The following is a 20931-nucleotide window of genomic DNA, read 5'->3' on the forward strand; positions in this document are numbered from 1 at the left end:
GATATCAAGATATGGTCCGGTTCGGACCACAATTAAATTATATGTTGGAGACCTGTGTAAAATTTCAGCCAATTCGTATAAGAATTGCGCCCATTGGGGCTCACGAAGTAAAATAGAGAGAACGATTTATATGGGATCTGTACCGATTCAGAACATAATAAACACGTTTGTTGATGGTCATGAGAGGATACGTCGTACAAAATTTCAGGCATTTCGGATAATAATTGCGACCTCTAGGGGTCAAGATCCCAGATCGGTTTATATGGCAGCTATATCAGGTTATGAACCGATTTGAACCTTATTTGACACAGTTGTTGAAAGTAAAAATAAAATACGTCATGCAAAATTTCAGCCAAATCGGATAGGAATTGCGCCCTCTAGAAGCTCAAGAAATCAAATCCCCAGATCTGTTTATATGACAGCTATATCAGGTTATGGACCGATTTCAACCATACTTGGCACAGTTGTTGGATATAATAACAAAACACGTCGTGCAAAATTTCATTTCAATCGGATAAGAATTGCGCACTCTAGAGGCTCAAGAAGTCAAGACCCAAGATCGGTTTATATGGCAGCTATATCAGGTTATGGACCGATTTGAACCATACTTGGCACAGTTGTTGAATATAATAACAAAACACGTCATGCAAAATTTCATTCCAATCGGATAAGAATTGCGCACTCTAGAGGCTCAAGAAGTCAAAACCCAAGATCGGTTTATATGGCAGCTATATCAAAACATGGACCGATATGGCCCATTTACAATACCAACCGACCTACACTAATAAGAAGTATTTGTGCAAAATTTCAAGCGGCTAGCTTTACTCCTTCGGAAGTTAGCGTGCTTTCGACAGACAGACGGACGGACGGACGGACGGACAGACGGACGGACATGGCTAGATCGACATAAAATGTCACGACGATCAAGAATATATATACTTTATGGGGTCTCAGACGAATATTTCGAGTAGTTACAATCAGAATGACGAAATTAGTATACCCCCCATCTTATGGTGGAGGGTATAAAAAGAATCTGTGCAAAGTTTCAGCTCAATATCTCTTTTTTTAAAGATTGTAGCGTGATTTCAACAGACAGACGGACGAACTGTCCAGATCGTCTTAGATTTTTACGCTGATCAAGAACATATATACTTTATAGGGTCGGATATGGATATTTCGATGTGTTGCAAACGGAATGACAAAATGAATATACCCCCATCCATCGGTGGTGGGTATAATAAAGCTTTTGTGGGCTTCAGACAGATTGGTCTACATGACAGCTATATCTTAATATAGTCCGATCTGAACCAATTTAAGGTCAGATATCGGTAGGCTTAAAATAACCCTCTGTTTCTAATTTCAGCGAAATCGGTTAATAAATAAAGCTTCAGACCCTTATTGGCAGATCGGTCTAAATGGCAGCTATATCCAAATATAGTCCGATCTGCACCATATTTAGGTCAGGTGTCGGGAGCCCTTAAACTACTCTTTGATTATCATCTTTCAGGGAAATCGGATAAAAAATAAAGCATATATGGACATTAGACCCTTTGTCGGGAGATCCGTCTATATGGCAGCTATATCCAAAAAAGGTCCAATTTGGCCCGTTCAAGAACTTAACCAGCGTGCATGTGTGTGTGCCAAATTTCAGCTCAATATCTCCATTTTTGAACGGTATAGAGTGATTACAACAGACGGACGGATAGACACACGGGCATCGTTATATCGTCTTTGAATTTTAAGACGATCCGAAATATATGTACTTTGTAGGGTTGGAAAATGATATTTCGATGTGTTGCAAACGGAATGAGTAAATGAATAAAGCCCTTATCTTACGGTGGTGGGTATAATCAAATACTTTGTTGGGTCTGAGATCAATATTTCGATGAGTTCCAAACAGAATGACGAATTTAGTATACACCCGTCCTGTGGTGCAGGTTATAAAAAGTAATCAGCTTTTGCGAAGAGTGATTATACTTTTTGACTTGCATTCCTTCGGTCTCAGCCGTATGATCTATTGTACAAAAGGTGGTGAAAAGCTCCTTTAAAATGAAGTTGCAAAATTTCATGAGAATTTTTGCCATTTTTGCCATTTGATAATCACTTCTTTCTCAGTGACCTTACAAACAATTTTAACGGCAACTTTTATGAAAAAAATTTTATGGGCTTTATGCGTGGTAGGGCTTTATTTCTGTATAGCCATAAATGAACTTTTGGGAATCTCATGCTGTGGCCATACAATTAGTGTAAAGCTTTGTACAGTATTTCAAAAGGTAAGAGAGTGAAAATAAATCCGCATCATTTGGTCTATTTATCAAAGTGGGGCAAAATGTTCTAGACAGTTCTAGGAAAATAAGAAGAAGTTAAAATGTGTTAAGTTTGACTGTGCCGAACTTTTTACACCCACCACCATGGATATATGCATCATCATTCTGTTTCATTACTAGCTGGACAGGGCCCGCTCCGCTGCGTCTTCTTTCACTCTCTCTTTTATCTGTACAGTGTATGTCACGTCAGTAAATAAGTCCTGTTTGGGGATGCTGATATATTCACCTTCAGATATTATGCGCGAATGTGGATATTAAATTGGTGCTCTACTCACAAATATCCTTCATTTGAGCCTTATATTGCTAAGGTCGGTAAATATGTCCGACATGGGGGTGTTTTTGGTTCCCATATTGTCATTATTGGTTTTTTATTCCATTTGGCTGGCTTTGGAGGTGGAGCGCCCCCCTGGATATCCCATCCTAAATAAGGATACCATTTCTGTTTTTATACCATTCACCATAGAATTGGAGGTATACAAATTTCGTCATTCCGTTTGTAACACCTCGAAATATACATCTAAGACCCCATAAAGTATATTTATTCTTGATCGTTGTGACATTTTAAGTCGATCTAGCCATGTCCGTCCGTCCATCCGTCTGTCTGTCTGTCGAAAGGACGCTTACTTTCGAAAGAGTAAAGCTAGACGCTTGAAATTTCGCACAAATATTTCTTATTAACGTTTTGAGCCTCTACAAGGCGCAATTTTTATCCGAATGGTCTGAAATATTACCCAATGACTACTACTATGTTCTTCAACATTCAATTCACTTACGGTCCGAATCGAACTATTATTTGATATATCTCCAATAGCATAACAATTCTTGTCCTTTATTCCCTGCTTGCCTAAAAAGAGCTACCGCGCCAAGAACTCGACAAATGCGATCCATGGTGGAGATTCGGCCCGGCCTAACTTAGCACGCTCTTACTTGTTGAGTTATTGTAAACAAACTAAATTTCGCTTAAATAACCGCACCCATCTGTGAGATCTGGCATTTTTAAAAAAGGGGTAAGGGGAGGGTCCGCACATTACAGTTAGTTCTATTTCATTCTCTTGGTTTTGGTGGTTGATTGTCATAGCCAAACTCTTTGCCCCGAAAGCAGATATCAAATTCATACTCCATTCCCAATCCACATTCATAATCCACAAACTGGATATTAGTGGGGAATGTAGGGTGGGTCGGTCACACACGCACTTAGCTCGTGCTCTACTCTCAAATTTCTTTTATTTAAGCCCCAAATACCATTGGTTTAGGGGGAGTTTATAGGGTGAGACGACTCGTCAGACTTTACTTTTTATACCCACCGCCAAAGGATGGGAATATATTTTCTTGATCAGCGTAAAAATCTAAGACGATCTAGCCATGTCCGTCCGTCTGTCCGTCCGCATGTTCGTCCGTATGTCCATCCGTCTGCATGTTGAAATAACGCTACAGTCTTTAAAAATAAACTGAAACTTTGCACAGATTCTTTTTTTGTCCATAAGCAGGTTAAGTTCGAAGATAGGCTATATCGGACTATATCTTGATATAGCCCATATATAGACCAATCCGCCGATTCAGGGTCTTAGGCCCATAAAATCCACATTTATTATCCGTTTTTGCTGAAATTTGGGATAGTGAGTTGCGTTGGGCCCTTCGATATCCTTCTTCAATTTGGCCCAGATCGGTAAGGATTTGGATATAGCTGCCATATAGACCGATCTGCTGATTTAGGGTCTTAGGCCCATAAAAGCCACACTTATTATCCGATTTTGCTGAAATTTGTGACAGTGATTTGCGTTGGACCACTCGACATCTTTCTTTAATTTGGCACAGATTGGTCCAGATTTGGATACAGCTGCCATATAGACCGATCTCTCGATTTAAAGTTTAGAGCGCATAAAAGGCGCATTTATTTTCCGATGCCGCCGAAATTTTGGACAGTAAGAAAGGTTAAGCCCATCGACATATTTGTGCAATTTAGCTTAGGATGGCGCGTCGCCCCTTGTTAGTTGACCCCAAAATTTTATACCAATTTCGTGTTTTTTTTTTTTTTTTTTGGTACCATAATGTTGCATGCAAAATCTCACTTAATTCGGTGCATCCATTTCCGAGATCTAGCTTTTTTGATTATATGTGAAAATTTCATGAAAATTTCAAACTAATAAACAAAGCGCAACAATTTCATTTTACCCTAAACCAATAATGTGGTACAGGGTATTATAACTTAGCGCATTGATAAGTATACCCATAGACTCAGAATCACTTCCGATTCGATTTAGCTATGTCCGTCTGTTCGTCTGTCTGTCTGTCCGTCTGTCCATGTTCATTTTTGTACAAACTGCAGGTCGCAATTTCCATCCGATTGTCTCCAAATTGAGCACAGGCATATTTTTCGGCCTAGAGATGAAGCCCATTGAAATTGGAAAAAATCGGTTCAGATTTGGATGTAGCTCCAATATATATGTTCGTCCGATTTGCAGTAAATACAATACCAGTAAGGAAAGGCAAAAGTCGGGCGAGCCGACTATAGAATACCCTACAACACCGAGTCAACATACATACTACTTTAAGTACATGAAACCTATGTTGAAATCTAGTCAGACTTTAATTTTGCACGTAATGAATAGAACCTTTTAAGAATTTTATACCCTACACCACCACTGTGGTACATGGGAGCTATATCTAAATCGGGACCGATTTTGATGAAATTTCTCAAATATGTTTTGTGCACATCGGTTGAAAAGTGTAGCTACTACGGCCATTTAGGTGCAAACCGGGCGATACATTAATATGGGAGCTATATCTAAATCTGAACTGATTTTAACCAAAATCAATAGCATTCGTCCTTGAGCCAGAGAAGAAATATGTGCAACATTTCGTGATAAGTGGACAACAAATACGACCTGCACTTTAATTGCAAGAATTCATGGACTCACAGACGGACAGACGGACATGGCTAAATTGAACCAGAAAGTGATTCTGAGTCGATCGGTCTAGCTCTTCTCCTTATTAGCGTTGCAAGCAAATGAAAAACCTGTACCGCAGTGGTAGTGTAGGGTATAAACATCTCATAAAAAATTGTGTAAAGATCGGACAAAAACTGTGGCTTTTACAGTCTTAAAATGCTATATTGGCTGAAAAATATATATGTGAAATATATATAAATCTGACACGATTGTAATGAAATTTCGCAATCGTATTGAACCGTTAGAGCTTATCCATACCAAGAATGTCATGAATCGGTCTATAAATAGATATATCCCCATATAAACCCATGCTCGAACTTGACTTCTTTAGCCCTTGGAGCCTAAATTGTCACCCGATTTGGTTGAAATTTGGCACAAAACCCTACCTTATGACTTATAAAATCAGTGCCAACTTTCATCTGAATCTCTAAATCTGACTTCTTGAGACCAACATAAACTCAATTTGGTTAGGATTATGTGACAGTCTGTCATCAGACTCACTTAGACGTTTTCGTCCATTGTAATACCAAAGAAACAGAAGAAGGACAACCAAAAAGGCGTTAAGTTAACTTTTGATACCCACCACCACGGGTACATATAAACCTCCTTTTGTCAAAATACGGTGAAAAATGCATATCTTGTGCCCCATAGCAGCTATATCGAAATATGTTCCGATTTGGACCAAATACTTATAAGTACCAGTCATTGTTCAATTGTGTATAACAAAATATTGGTCTTTTAAGTAGCTATATTTAAAAACAAGTAAAAAGGCTTTAAGTTCGGCCGGGCCGAACTTTGGATACCCACCACCTCGGGCAAATATACGTAAACCACATTTATCAAAATCCGGTGTAAATTGCATACCTCATGTCCCATAGCAGTTATATCAATATATGTTCCGATTTGGACCAAATACTAATCGGTACAACTCATTGCTCAATTGTGTATAACAACATATTGTTCCTTTTAGAAGCTATAACTAAGAATAAACCGATCTGAACCATATACAACACGGATGCCGAAAAGCCTTACTGTCACAAATTTCAGCAAAATCGGATAATAAATGTGGCTTTTATGGGCCAAAGACCCTAATCGGAGGATCGGTCTATATGGCAGCTATATCCAAATCTGAACACCTCTGGGCTAAATTAACGAAGGATATCGAAGGGCCTAACACAACTCACTGTCCCAAATTTCAGCAAAATCGGATAATAAATTTGGCTTATATGGGCCTAAGACCCTAAATCGGAGGATCGGTCTATATGGGAGCCATATCCAAATCTGAACCGATCTGCGCCAAGTCAACGAATGACATCGAAGGGTCTAATACAACTCACTGTCCCAAATTTTAGCAAAATCGGATAATAAATGTGGCTTTTATGGGCTTAAGATCCTAAATCGGCCGATCTGTCTATATGGGGGCTATATCAAGATATAGTCAGATATGGCCCATCTATTAACTTGTCCTGCTAATGGACAAAAGAACAATCTGTGCAAAGTTTCAGCTCAATATCTCTATTTTTAAAGACAGTAGCGTGATTTCAACAGACAGACGGATGGATATGGCTAGATTGCCTTAGATTTTTACGCTGATCAAAAAAAAAAACAAGTAAAAGCGTGCTAAGTTCGGCCGGGCCGAATCTTATATACCCTCCACCATGGATCGCATTTGTCGATTTGTTTTCCCGGCATCTCTTCTTAGGCTAAAAAGGATATAAGAAAAGAGTTGCTCTGCTATTAAAACGATATCAAGATATGGTCCGGTTCGGACCACAATTAAATTATATGTTGGAGACCTGTGTAAAATTTCAGCCAATTCGTATAAGAATTGCGCCCATTGGGGCTCACGAAGTAAAATAGAGAGAACGATTTATATGGGATCTGTACCGATTCAGAACATAATAAACACGTTTGTTGATGGTCATGAGAGGATACGTCGTACAAAATTTCAGGCATTTCGGATAATAATTGCGACCTCTAGGGGTCAAGATCCCAGATCGGTTTATATGGCAGCTATATCAGGTTATGAACCGATTTGAACCTTATTTGACACAGTTGTTGAAAGTAAAAATAAAATACGTCATGCAAAATTTCAGCCAAATCGGATAGGAATTGCGCCCTCTAGAAGCTCAAGAAATCAAATCCCCAGATCTGTTTATATGACAGCTATATCAGGTTATGGACCGATTTCAACCATACTTGGCACAGTTGTTGGATATAATAACAAAACACGTCGTGCAAAATTTCATTTCAATCGGATAAGAATTGCGCACTCTAGAGGCTCAAGAAGTCAAGACTCAAGATCGGTTTATATGGCAGCTATATCAGGTTATGGACCGATTTGAACCATACTTGGCACAGTTGTTGGATATCATAACAAAACATGTCGTGCAAAATTTCATTCTGATCGGATAAGAATTGCGCACGCTAGAGGCTCAAGAAGTCAAGACCCAAGATCGGTTTATATGGCAGCTATATCAGGTTATAGACCGATTTCAACCATACTTGGCACAGTTTTTGGATATAATAACACAACACGTCGTGCAAAATTTCATTTCAATCGGATAAGAATTGCGCACTCTACAGGCTCAAGAAGTCAAGATTCAAGATCGGTTTATATGGCAGCTATATCAGGTTATGTACCGATTTGAACAATACTTGGCACAGTTGTTGGATATAATAACAAAACACGTCGTGCAAAATTTCACTCCAATCGGATAAGAATTGCGCACGCTAGAGGCTCAAGAAGTCAAGACCCCAGATCGGTTTATATGGCAGCTATATAAGGTTATGGACCGATTTGAACCATACTTGGCACAGTTGTTGGATATCATAACAAAACACTTCGTGCAAAATTTCATCCCAATCGGATAAGAATTGCGCACTCTAGAGGCTCAAGAAGTCAAGACCCAAGATCGGTTTATAGGGCAGCTATATCAGGTTATGAGTCAATTTGGACCATACTTGGCACAGTTGTTGGATGTAATAACAAAACACGTCGTACAAAATTTCATTTTAATCGGATAAGTATTGCGCACTCTAGAGGCTCAAGAAGTCAAGACCCAAGATCGGTTTATATGGCAGCTATATCGGGTTATGGACCGATTTGAACCATACTTGGCATAGTTGTTGGATATAATAACAAAACACGTCGTGCAAAATTTCATTCTGATCGGATTAGAATTGCGCACGCTAGAGGCTCAAGAAGTCAAGACCTAAGATCGGTTTATATGGCAGCTATATCAGGTTATGGACCGATTTGAACCATACTTGGCACAGTTGTTGAATATAATAACAAAACACGTCGTGCAAAATTTCATCCGAATCGGATAAGAATTGCGCACTCTAGAGGCTCAAGAAGTCAAGACCCAAGATCGGTTTATATGGCAGCTATATCAGGTTATGGGCCGATTTAAACCATGCTTGGCACAGTTGTTGGATATCACAACAAAACACGTCGTGCAAAATTTCATTTCAATCGGATGAGAATTGCGCACTCTAGAGGCTCAAGAAGTCAAGACCCAAGATCGGTTTATATGGCAGCTATATCAAAACATGGACCGATATGGTCCATTTACAATACCAACCGACCTACACTAATAAGAAGTATTTGTGCAAAATTTCAAGCGGCTAGCTTTACTCCTTCGGAAGTTAGCGTGCTTTCGACAGACAGACGGACGGACGGACGGACGGACGGACGGACGGACATGGCTAGATCGACATAAAATGTCGCGACGATCAAGAATATATATACTTTATGGGGTCTCAGACGAATATTTCGAGTAGTTACAAACAGAATGACGAAATTAGTATACCCCCCATCTTATGGTGGAGGGTATAAAAATATACGTTTTAGGGCCGGAAATGGATATTTCAATGTGTTGCAAACGGAATGACAAAATTAATATACCCCCATTCCTCAGTGGTGGGTATAAATATGCTATTTATACCCTCCACAATAAGATGGGGGGTTTACTAATTTCGTCATTCTGTTTGTAACTACTCGAAATATTCGTCTGAAACCACATAAAGTATATATATTCTTGATCGTCGCGACACCTCATGTCGATCTAGCCATGTCCGTCCGTCCGTCCGTCCGTCTGTCTGTCGAAAGCACGCTAACTTCCGAAGGAGTAAAGCTAGCCGCTTGAAATTTGGCACAAATAGTTCTTATTAGTGTAGGTCGGTTGGTATTGTAAATAGGTCATATCGGTCCATGTTTTGATATAGCTGCCATATAAACCGATCATGGGTCTTGAATTCCTGAGCCTCTAGAGTGCGCAATTCTTATCCGATTGGAATGAAATTTTGCACGACGTGTTTTGTTGTGATATCCAATAACTGTGCCAAGTATGGTTCAAATCAGTCCATAACCTGATATAGCTGTCATATAAACCGATCTTGGGTCTTGACTTCTTGAGCCTCTAGAGTGCGCAATTCTTATCCGATTGGAATGGAATTTTGCACGACGTGTTTTGTTGTGATATCCAACAACTGTGCCAAGTGTGGTTCAATTCGGTTCATAACCTGATATAGCTGCCATATAAACCGATCTTGCGTCTTGATTTCTTGAGCCTCTAGAGGGCGCAATTCTTATCCGAATGGAATGGAATTTCGCACGACGTGTTTTGATATGATATCCAACAACTGTGCCAAGCATGGTTTATATCGGCCCATAACCTGATATAGCTGCCATATAAACCGATCTTGGGTCTTGACTTCTTGAGCCTCTAGAGGGCGCAATTCTTATCCGAATGGAATGGAATTTCACACGACGTGTTTTGTTATGATATCCAAAATGTGCCAAGCATGGTTTAAATCGGCCCATAACCTGATATAGCTGCCATATAAACCGATCTGGGATCTTGAATTCTTGAGCCTCTAGAGGTCGCAATTATTATCCGATTTGCCTGAAATTTGGCGTGCTAAGTTCGGCCGAGCCGAATCTTATATACCCTCCACCATGGATCGCATTTGTCGAGTTCTTTTCCCGGCATCTCTTCTTAGGCAAAACAGGGTATAAGAAAAGATTTGCTCTGCTATTAGAGCGATATCAAGATATGCTCCGGTTTGGACCACAATTAAATTATATGTTGGAGACCTGTGTAAAATGTCAGCCAATTCGAATAAGAAATGCGCACTTTGGGGGCTCAAGAAGTGAAATAGAGAGATCGATTTATATGGGAGCTATATCGGGCTATAGACCGATTCAGACCATAATAAACACGTATGTTGATGGTTATGAGAGGATCCGTCGTAAAAAATTTCATTCCAATCGGATAAGAATTGCGCACTCTAGAGGCTCAAGAAGTCAAGACCCAAGATCGATTTATATGGCACCTATCAAAACATGGACCGATATGGCCCATTTACAATACCAACCGACCTACACTAATAAGACTTCCTTCGGAAGTTAGCGTGCTTTCGACAGACAGACGGACGGACGGTCATGGCTAGATCGACATAAAATGTCACGACGATCAAGAATATATATTATTTCGAGTAGTTACAAACAGAATGACGAAATTAGTATACCCTCCATCCTATGGTGGAGGGTATAAATATCAATTTGTGTTTGTTTGAAGGTTTGTTTGTTCGTATATTTGTGTGTTCCTAATAGGCTCAGAAACGGCTGAACCGATTTTCTTTTCACAGATGGTGCATAATGATCCCGTGGTGAAAATAGGGTACTACACTTTTATACCCTCCACCATAAGATGGGGGGCATACTAATTTCGTCATTCTGTTTGTAACTACTCGAAATATTCGTCTGAGACCCCATAAAGTATATATATTCTTGATCGTCGTGACATTTTATGTCGATCTAGCCATGTCCGTCCGTCCGTCTGTCCGTCCGCCCGTCCGTCCGTCTGTCTGTCGAAAGCACGCTAACTTCCGAAGGAGTAAAGCTAGCCACTTGAAATTTCGCACAAATACTTCTTATTAGTGTAGGTCGGTTGGTATTGTAAATGGGCCATATCGGTCCATGTTTTGATATAGCTGCCATATAAACCGATCTTGGGTCTTGACTTCTTGAGCCTCTAGAGTGCGCAATTCTCATCCGATTGAAATGAAATTTTGCACGACGTGTTTTGTTGTGATATCCAACAACTGTGCCAAGCATGGTTTAAATCGGCCCATAACCTGATATAGCTGCCATATAAACCGATCTTGGGTCTTGACTTCTTGAGCCTCTAGAGGGCGCAATTCTTATCCGATTGGAATGGAATTTTGCACGACGTGTTTTGTTGTGATATCCAACAACTGTGCCAAGTGTGGTTCAATTCGGTTCATAACCTGATATAGCTGCCATATAAACCGATCTTGGGTCTTGATTTCTTGAGCCTCTAGAGAGCGCAATTCTTATCCGAATGGAATGGAATTTCGCACGACGTGTTTTGTTACGATATCCAACAACTGTGCCAAGTATGGTTGAAATCGGTCCATAACCTGATATAGCTGTCATATAAACAGATCTGGGGATTTGACTTCTTGAGCTTTTAGAGGGCGCAATTCCTATCCGATTTGGCTGAAATTTTGCATGACGTATTTTATTTTTACTTTCAACAACTGTGTCAAATAAGGGTCAAATCGGTTCATAACCTGATATAGCTGCCATATAAATCGATCTGGGATCTTGACTTCTTGACCCCTAGAGGTCGCAATTATTATCCGATTTGCCTGAAATTTTGTACGACGGATCCTCTCATGACCATCAACAAACGTGTTTATTATGGTCTGAATCGGTCTATAGCCCGATACAGATCCCATATAAATCGTTCTCTCTATTTTACTTCGTGAGCCCCAATGGGCGCAATTCTTATACGAATTGGCTGAAATTTTACACAGGTCTCCAACATATAATTTAATTGTGGTCCGAACCGGACCATATCTTGATATCGTTTTAATAGCAGAGCAAATCTTTTCTTATATCCTTTTTTGCCTAAGAAGAGATGCCGGGAAAAGAACTCGACAAATGGGATCCATGGTGGAGGGTATATAAGATTCGGCCCGGCCGAACTTAGCACGCTTTTACAACAAAACACGTCGTGCAAAATTTCATTTCAATCGGATGAGAATTGCGCACTCTAGAGGCTCAAGAAGTCAAGACCCAAGATCGGTTTATATGGCAGCTATATCAAAACATGAACCGATATGGCCCATTTACAATACCAACTGACCTACACTAATAAGAAGTATTTGTGCGAAATTTCAAGCGGCTAGCTTTACTCCTTCGGAAGTTAGCGTGCTTTCGACAGACAGACGGACGGACGGACGGACATGGATAGATCGACATAAAATGTCGCGGCGATCAAGAATATATATACTTTATGGGGTCTCAGACGAATATTTCGGGTAGTTACAAACGGAATGACGATATTAGTATAACCCCCATCTTATCATAGAGGGTATAAAAACGAATTTGATATCCAATTTTGAGGCCAACGGCAATATGGGGTTCAAATAAATGATATATATATATATGAGAATAGAGCACGTTTCTGATATATTTTCTGGGCTTAGTGTTTGGGCGACCACCCTAACCCCAAAACACCCCTAAATCGGCCATATATACCGACCATGTCAATGTGGAGCTTCAATGAAAGGTATTGGTGGTAGAGCAAGAATTGATACCCACTTTCGGGACCAATTTTTTGGGGGTCAACCCCTTTTCAAAAATACCCCACAAGCAGCAATTGTTTAGTGACCTTCGCAAAATTGGGCTGAAATAAAAGTATTTGGGAGTAGAATACGAATTTGATATCCAAATTTAGGACCATGTATTTTATGCATCACCCCTTCCCCAAAACACCCCGCAAAGGGTAAAAAATTTTCCACCATGCCAATATGTGGTATTTAAGATTAGAAAAAAAATTTTATAACCTATTTTGGGGCCATGTGGACGCCGCATCGTGTAAACTCCCCTAAACCAATGGCAATATGGGGTTTAAATAAATGGTTTTTGAAAGAAGAGCACGATGCTAATATTTTTTGAGGGCCAAGTACCTCACCCCCGAAAACACCCCTAAATCAGATATCGTGAGGGTAGCGGTCTGAAATAAAGTATTTTAAGAATGGAGTACACCTTACATCCAAACTTAAATTCGTAGAGCAATAAAGATTGTTAAACAATTAGTCAAGCGATATACTATCAGTAGCATGGTATTTCACTAAAAACTATTTAATTGTCGAAAATAAATATTCCAAGGAAACTTTTGTTCCATATAAAGTAAAAGAAGGCGCAGCGGAGCGGGCCCGGATCAGCTAGTAAAGTATATATATTCTCGATCAGAGTAAAAATCTAAGACGATCTGGACATGTCCGTCCGTCTGTCTGTTGAAATCACGATACAGTCTTTAACATGTAAAAAGGCATTAAGTTCGGCCGGGCCGAACTTTGGATACCCACCACCTCGGGTATATATGAAACCACCTTTCATCAAAATTCGGTTAAAATTTCATACCTTATGTCCCATATCAGTTGTATCAAAATAAATTTCGATTTGGACCAAATACTAATAAGTACAGTAGCTATATCTAAAAATAAACCGATCTGAACCATATACGACACGGATGTACAAAAGCCTAACATAAGTCACTGTGTTTTGACACAGAAATCGGATTATAAATGCGCCTTTTATGGGGCCAAGACTTTAAATCGAGTTATCGGTCTACATGGCAGCTATGTACAAATCTGGACCGATTTGGGCCAAGTTACATAAAAATGTCGAAGAGCCTAACACAAAACACTGTCCCAAATTTCGGCGAAATCGGACAATAAATGCCTCTTTTATGGGCCCAAAACCTTAAATCGAGAGATCGGTCTATATGGCAGCTATATTCAAATCTCGACCGATCTGGGCAAAATTGAAGAAGGACGTCGAAGAGCCTATCTGAACTCACTGTCTCAAATTTCAGCGACATCGGACAATAAATGCGACTTTTATGGCCCCAAACCCCAAAACCTCGATACCGGTCTATATCGCAGATATATCCAAATCTGGACCGATCTAAGCCAAACTGACGAAGGACGTCGAAATGCCTAAGACAATTCACTGTCCCAAATTTCGGAAAAATCGGATAATAAATGTGGCTTTTATGGGCCAAAGACCCTAAATCGGAGGATCGGTCTATATGGGAGCTATATCCAAATCAGCACCGATCTGGGCCAAATTGCCGAAAGATGTCGATGGGCCTAACACAATTCACTGTCCCAAATTTCAGCGAAATCGGATAATAAATGCGGCTTTTGTGGGCCTAAGAACCCTAAATCGGAGGATCGGTCTATATGGCAGCTATATCCAAATCTGACTCGATCTGGACCAAATTTACGAAGGAAGTCGAAGTGCCTAACACAACTCCCAGTCCCAAAATTTCAGCGAAATCGGATGATAAATGTGGTTGTTATGGGCCTTAGACCCTAAATCGGAGGATCGGTCAATATGGCAGCTATACCCAAATCTAGACCGATCTGGACCATATCGACGGAAGATGTTGAAGGGCCTAACTCAACTCACTGTCCCAAATTTCAGCAAAATCGGATGATAAATGTGGCTTTTATGGGCCTAACACCCTAAATCGGCGGATCGGTCTATATGGGGGCTATATCAAGATATAGTCCGATATAGCCCATCTTCGAACTTAACCTGCTTATGGACAAAAAAAGAATCTGTGCAAAATTTCAGCTCAATATCTCTGTTTTTATACCCTCCACCATAAGATGGGGGGTATACTAATTTCGTCATTCTGATTGTAACTACTCGAAATATTCGTCTGAGACCCTATAAAGTATATATATTCTTGATCGTCGTGAAATTTTATGTCGATCTAGCCATGTCCGTCCGTCTGTCTGTCGAAAGCACACTAACTTCCGAAGGAGTAAAGCTAGCCACTTGAAATTTTGCACAAATAATTGTTATTAGTGTAGGTTGGTTGGTATTGTAAATGGGCCATATCGGTCCATGTTTTGATATAGCTGCCATATAAACCGATCTGGGGTCTTGACTTCTTGAGCCTCTAGAGTGCGCAATTCTTATCCGATTGGAATGAAATTTTGCACGACGTGTTTTGTTATTTTATCCAACAATTGTGCTTAGTATGGTTAAAATCGGTTCATAACCTGATATAGCTGTCATATAAACCGATCTTGGGTCTTGACTTCTTGAGCCTCTAGAGTGCGCAATTCTTATCCGATTGGAATGAAATTTTGCACGACGTGTTTCGTTATGATATCCAACAACTGTACCAAGAATGGTTCAAATCGATCTATAACCTTATATAGCTGTCATATAAACCGTTCTTGGGTCTTGACTTCTTGAGCCTCTATAGGGCGCAATTCTTATCCAATTTGAATGAATTTTGGCACGTAATATTTTGTTATGATATCCAACAACCGTGCCAAATATGGTTCAAATCGGTTCATAACCTAATATAGCTGTCATATAAACAGATCTGGGGATTTGACTTCTTGAGCTTTTACAGGCGCAAATCCTATCCGATTTGGCTGAAATTTCGCAAGACATTTTTATACCCTCCACCATAAGATGGGGGGTATACTAATTTCGTCATTCTGATTGTAACTACTCGAAATATTCGTCTGAGACCCTATAAAGTATATATATTCTTGATCGTCGTGAAATTTTATGTCGATCTAGCCATGTCCGTCCGTCTGTCCGTCCGTCCGTCTGTCTGTCGAAACCACGCTAACTTCCGAAGGAGTAAAGCTAGCCACTTGAAATTTTGCACAAATAATTCTTATTAGTGTAGGTCGGTTGGTATTGTAAATGGTCCATATCGGTCCATGTTTTGATATAGCTGCCATATAAACCGATCTGGGGTCTTGACTTCTTGAGCCTCTAGAGTGCGCAATTCTTATCCGATTGGGATGCAATTTTGCACGACATATTTTGTTATGATATCCAACAACTGTGCCAAGTATGGTTCAAATCGGTTTATAACCTGATATAGCTGCCATATAAACCGATCTTGGGTCTTGACTTCTTGAGCCTCTAGAGTGCGCAATTCGTATCCGATTGGAATGAAATTTTGCACGACGTGTTTTGTTACGATATCCAACAACTGTGCTTAGTATGGTTCAAATCAGTCCATAACCTTATATAGCTGTCATATAAACCGATCCTGGGTCTTGACTTCTTGAGCCTCTAGAGCGCGCAATTCCTATCCGATTGGAATGAAATTTTGCACGAAGTGTTTTGTTATTTTATCCAACAACTGTGCCAAGTATAGTTCAAATCGGTTCATAACCTGATATAGCTGCCATGTACACCGATCTGGGGTTTTGACTTCTTGAGCCTCCAGAGTGCGCAATTCTTATCCGATTGGAATGAAATTTTGCACGACGTGTTCTGTTACGATATCCAACAACTGCGCTTAGTATGGTTCAAATCAGTCCATAACCTTATATAGCTGCCATATAAACCGATCCTGGGTCTTGACTTCTTGAGCCTCTAGAGTGCGCAATTCTTATCCGATTGGAATGAAATTTTGCACAAAGTGTTTTGTTATTTTATCCAACAACTGTGCTAAGTATAGTTCAAATCGGTCCATAACCTGATATAGCTGCCATATACACCGATCTGGGGTTTTGACTTCTTGAGCCTCTAGAGTGCACAATTCTTACCCGATTGGAATGAAATTTTGCACGACGTGTTTTGTTACGATATCCAACAACTGTGCTTAGTATGGTTCAAATCAGTCCATAACCTTATATAGCTGTCATATAAACCGATCTTGGGTCTTGACTTCTTGAGCCTCTAGAGGGCGCAATTCTTATCCAATTTGAATGAATTTTGGCATGCAGTGTTTTGTTATGATATCCAACAACTGTGCCAAAAATGGTTCAAATCGGTTCATAACCTGATATAGCTGCCATATAAACCGATCTGGGATCTTGACTTCTTGAGCCTCTAGAGGTCGCAATTATTATCCGATTTGCCTGAAATTTTGTACGACGGATTCTCTCATGACCATTAACATACGTGTTTATTTTGGTCTGAATCGGTCCATAGCCCGATACAGCTCCCATATCAATCGATCTCTCTATTTTACTTCTTGAACCCACAAAGAGCGCAATTCTTATTCGAATTGGCTGACATTTTATACAGGTCTCCAACATATAATTTAATTGTGGTCCAAACCGGACCATATATTGATATCGCTCTAATAGCAGAGCAAATTTTTTCTTATATCCTTGCGTTGTTGCGTTAGGTTGCGTTAGGTTGCGTTAGGCCCTTTGACATCAGTCGTCAATTTGGCTCAGATCGGTCCAGATTTGGATATAGCTGCCATATAGACCCGTCCTCTGATTTAGGGTCTTAGGCCCATCAAAGCCACATTTATTATCCGATTTTGCTGAAATTTGAAAAAGTGAGTTGTGTTAGGTTCTTCGACATTCTTCGTAATTTTAGCCCAGATCGGATCATATTTGGATATAGCTGCCATATAGACCTATTCCTCGATTTAAGGTTTTGGGCCCATAAAAGGCGCATTTATGGTTCGATGTCGCCGAAATTCAGGACAGTGAGTTAAGTTAAGCCCCTCGACATTCCTTTTCAATTTGGCAGTTTGATCGATCTCTCGGTTTAAGGTTTTGGCCCATAAAAGTCGCAGTGCGATTTCGCCGAAATTTGGGCCAGTGAGTTGTGTTAGGCTCTTCAAATTTTTTCTGGAACTTGGCCCAAATCGGTCCAGATTTGCGTATAGCTGCCATATAGACCGATACCTCGATTTGAAGTCTTGGCCCCATAAAAGGTACACTTATAATCCGATTTAACTGAAATATGACACAGTGTCTTATGTTAAGCTTTTCGAGATGCATGTTGTATGTGGTTCAGATCGGTTTACTTTTAGATATAGCTACTAAAGAGACCAACATTTTGTTATACATTTATATTGAATAATGACTTGCACTTATTAGTATTTGGTCCGAATCAGAACATGTTTCGATATAGCTGTTATGGGGCGTAAGGTATGCATTTTTCACCAATTTTGACGAAATGTGGTTTACATATATACCAGAGATTGTGGGTTTTTTACTTGCTATCGCTCTACAGGTAAACTCGTGGCACATTTTGGCTCACTAACTTTAAAGGTATTTTCAATGTTCAGCCAAATCTGATGATTATGGCGCCCACTAGAGGCTTAGAAAGTCAAATTGCGAGTTCGGTTTATATGGCCTAGACCTAGACTAATAAGATGTATTTGTGCAAAATTTCATTCGCCTAGGTTTACTCCTTCGAAAGTTAGCGTGCCTTCGACAGGCAGACGATCGGACATTACTAGATCGGCTTGTCAATACTTGAGTTGTCATAATGATCAAGAATATATATACCTTTTGGGGTCGCAGATCAATATTTCGAAGTATTACAAACAAATTGATAAAATTTTTGTATCTTTATCCTATGGTATATATATAAGAATTGAGTTAATTCATTATATCCACCTAATACTATTGAGCAATTACAAAAATGCTCCCTATTCTACACTATGCTTCAATTGTATTTTATTAGCATTTATGTCACACAACACTTCATAACAAGCAAATTTTTTTTTCCTATGCGTATATGATTAAATAGTGATTTTCTTTACTTACCGTTTTATTTGCCAAATTTCGTACACGACAGCTCAAGTATGCACTTTTGCCCATTAAGGCAGTGACATTCCGTGGAGTGGTCGGACCAAAGTATGGTTCTATCCAAGGCGGATGAGTATAGGTCGGCATGGTTGTCTTGGCTATGGTCTCTTCGTAAATTTTAAATGCGTTGAAGGGTTCTGTTACATCACCGCTTATTAGGTCTGGACAAAGGAAAAGTCCCGATTAATATCATAGCAAAATCCCCACACTCCTTAAATAGGTAGAATTTTTTATTTATGAAGCCAACACTTACCACTCAGGACAATTATCAGCAGAAAAATCATTTCGCCCAAACTTTGTATCAGTCTTTTGGTATCCTTCATAGCGCCTCTCTTTGCCTTAAATTTTGTTTATTTTAAAACCTGCTATGGCAGCATCAGCGTACGGGTATTAAAGCAAAAAGTACATTTGGTTTTTCGGTGATCCCACGGAGACCGACATTGTGATACAGTTGTGAGGATATGACCTCCATATTATCGACTGTTGGGTTAAAAGTTTCTTTCTCTTTTTCGCATGACTCGTTGGCAACACACCAGCAAGGGGGTTTTAACGCAGACCGCCAAAAATTCTTCTTCTTATAGAGTGAAGCTGGCACTATTGTTGAACTGCAAATGAAAAATAAGGGGAAAACGAGAAATGAGGTTAAGTTCATAATTTTCACTAAATGTGGAAAAAAATCAAGGCGTTTAGGGGACACCTGACTCATTACCGGTAATGCGTGCAGTTGCGAAGTAGCTAAATGCCTTGAAATTTCAAAACATTGCATACAGCGTAAAATACTTCTATGTTTATGAACTGGAAACGGCATATTCAACAATCTCTATCTAGGCATAGAAATTCGCAAAACAAAAAGACAATAACTTTCTCTACGACTTCAACAAGCCTAAAATAGTTATGACCTACGGATTCAACCAGGTGAATCTAAATGTGCTCAGAAGCGGTGAGTTGCACTGAAAAAAAGTTGCCCAAAAATTTAAAATTTTTCCGTACTCCTAAGATTTTAGCAATGAAACCGAGCCAAAGAACCAAAACGTTAAAATCAAAATTGCAAATGCAAATTTTGCCCATGAACACTCCAATAAGAAACAGGGGCAAACAGTCCGATTCAAAACTTTGGATACCCACTATCTCACATATATATGTAAAACAACTTTCGTCAAAATCCGGTGAAAATTGCATACCTTATGTCCCATAGCAGTTATATCGATATATGTTCCGATTTGGACCAAATACTAATAAGAATAGTAGCTATATCTAAAAAGAAACCGATCTGAACCATATACAACATGATTGTCGAAAAGCCTAACATAAGTCAATGTGTCATGTTTCAGTTAAATCGGATTATAAATGCACCTTTTTTAGCGCCAAGACTTCAAATCGAGATATCGATCTATATGGCAGCTATATGCAAATCTTGATCGATCTAAACAAAATTGCAGAAATATCTGAAGTGGAGTAACTTAACACTCAGTCCAAAATTTCGCCAACTTCAGACAAAACAAGTAAAAGCGTGCTAAGTTCGGCCGGGCCGAATCTTATATACCCTCCACCATGGATCGCATTTGTCGAGTTCTTCTCCCGGCATCTCTTCTTAGGCAAAACAGGATATAAGAAAAGATTTCCTCTGCTATTAGAGCGATATCAAGATATGGTCCGGTTTGGACCACAATTAAATCATATATTGGAGACCTGTGTAAAATGTCAACCAATTCGAATAAGAATTGCGCACTTTGTGGGCTCAAGAAGTAAAATAGAGAGATCGATTTATATGGGAGCTGTATCGGGCTATAGACCCATTCAGACCATAATAAACACGTATGTTGATGATCATGAGGGAATCCGTCGTACAAAATTTAAGGCAAATCGGATAATAATTGCGACCTTTAGAGGCTCAAGAAGTCAAGTCCCCAGATCTGTTTATATGACAGCTTTATCAGGTTATGGACCGATTTGAACCATACTTGATACACTTGTTGAATGCCGTAACAAAACACGTTGTGCCA

General features: G+C 39.6%; 1 protein-coding gene across 3 annotated transcripts in view; it reads right to left on the reverse strand.

Annotated features, from left to right (window-relative positions):
• Positions 1–20931, reverse strand: part of LOC106095073 (hemicentin-1) — a 167077-nt gene that overhangs the window by 56180 nt on the left and 89966 nt on the right. For all 3 annotated transcript variants that reach the window (XM_059362944.1, XM_059362941.1, XM_059362950.1), the window contains 2 exons: positions 19182–19533; positions 18887–19089 (listed from right to left, as the gene is read on the reverse strand). In XM_059362944.1, coding sequence (XP_059218927.1) covers positions 18887–19089; positions 19182–19251 — 273 coding nt within the window. In that variant the 5' untranslated portion in view covers positions 19252–19533. The remainder of the gene's footprint in view (positions 1–18886; positions 19090–19181; positions 19534–20931) is intronic.

The sequence above is a fragment of the Stomoxys calcitrans genome, chromosome 1 (assembly GCF_963082655.1).
Source record: "Stomoxys calcitrans chromosome 1, idStoCalc2.1, whole genome shotgun sequence".
Classification (NCBI taxonomy): domain Eukaryota; kingdom Metazoa; phylum Arthropoda; class Insecta; order Diptera; family Muscidae; genus Stomoxys; species Stomoxys calcitrans.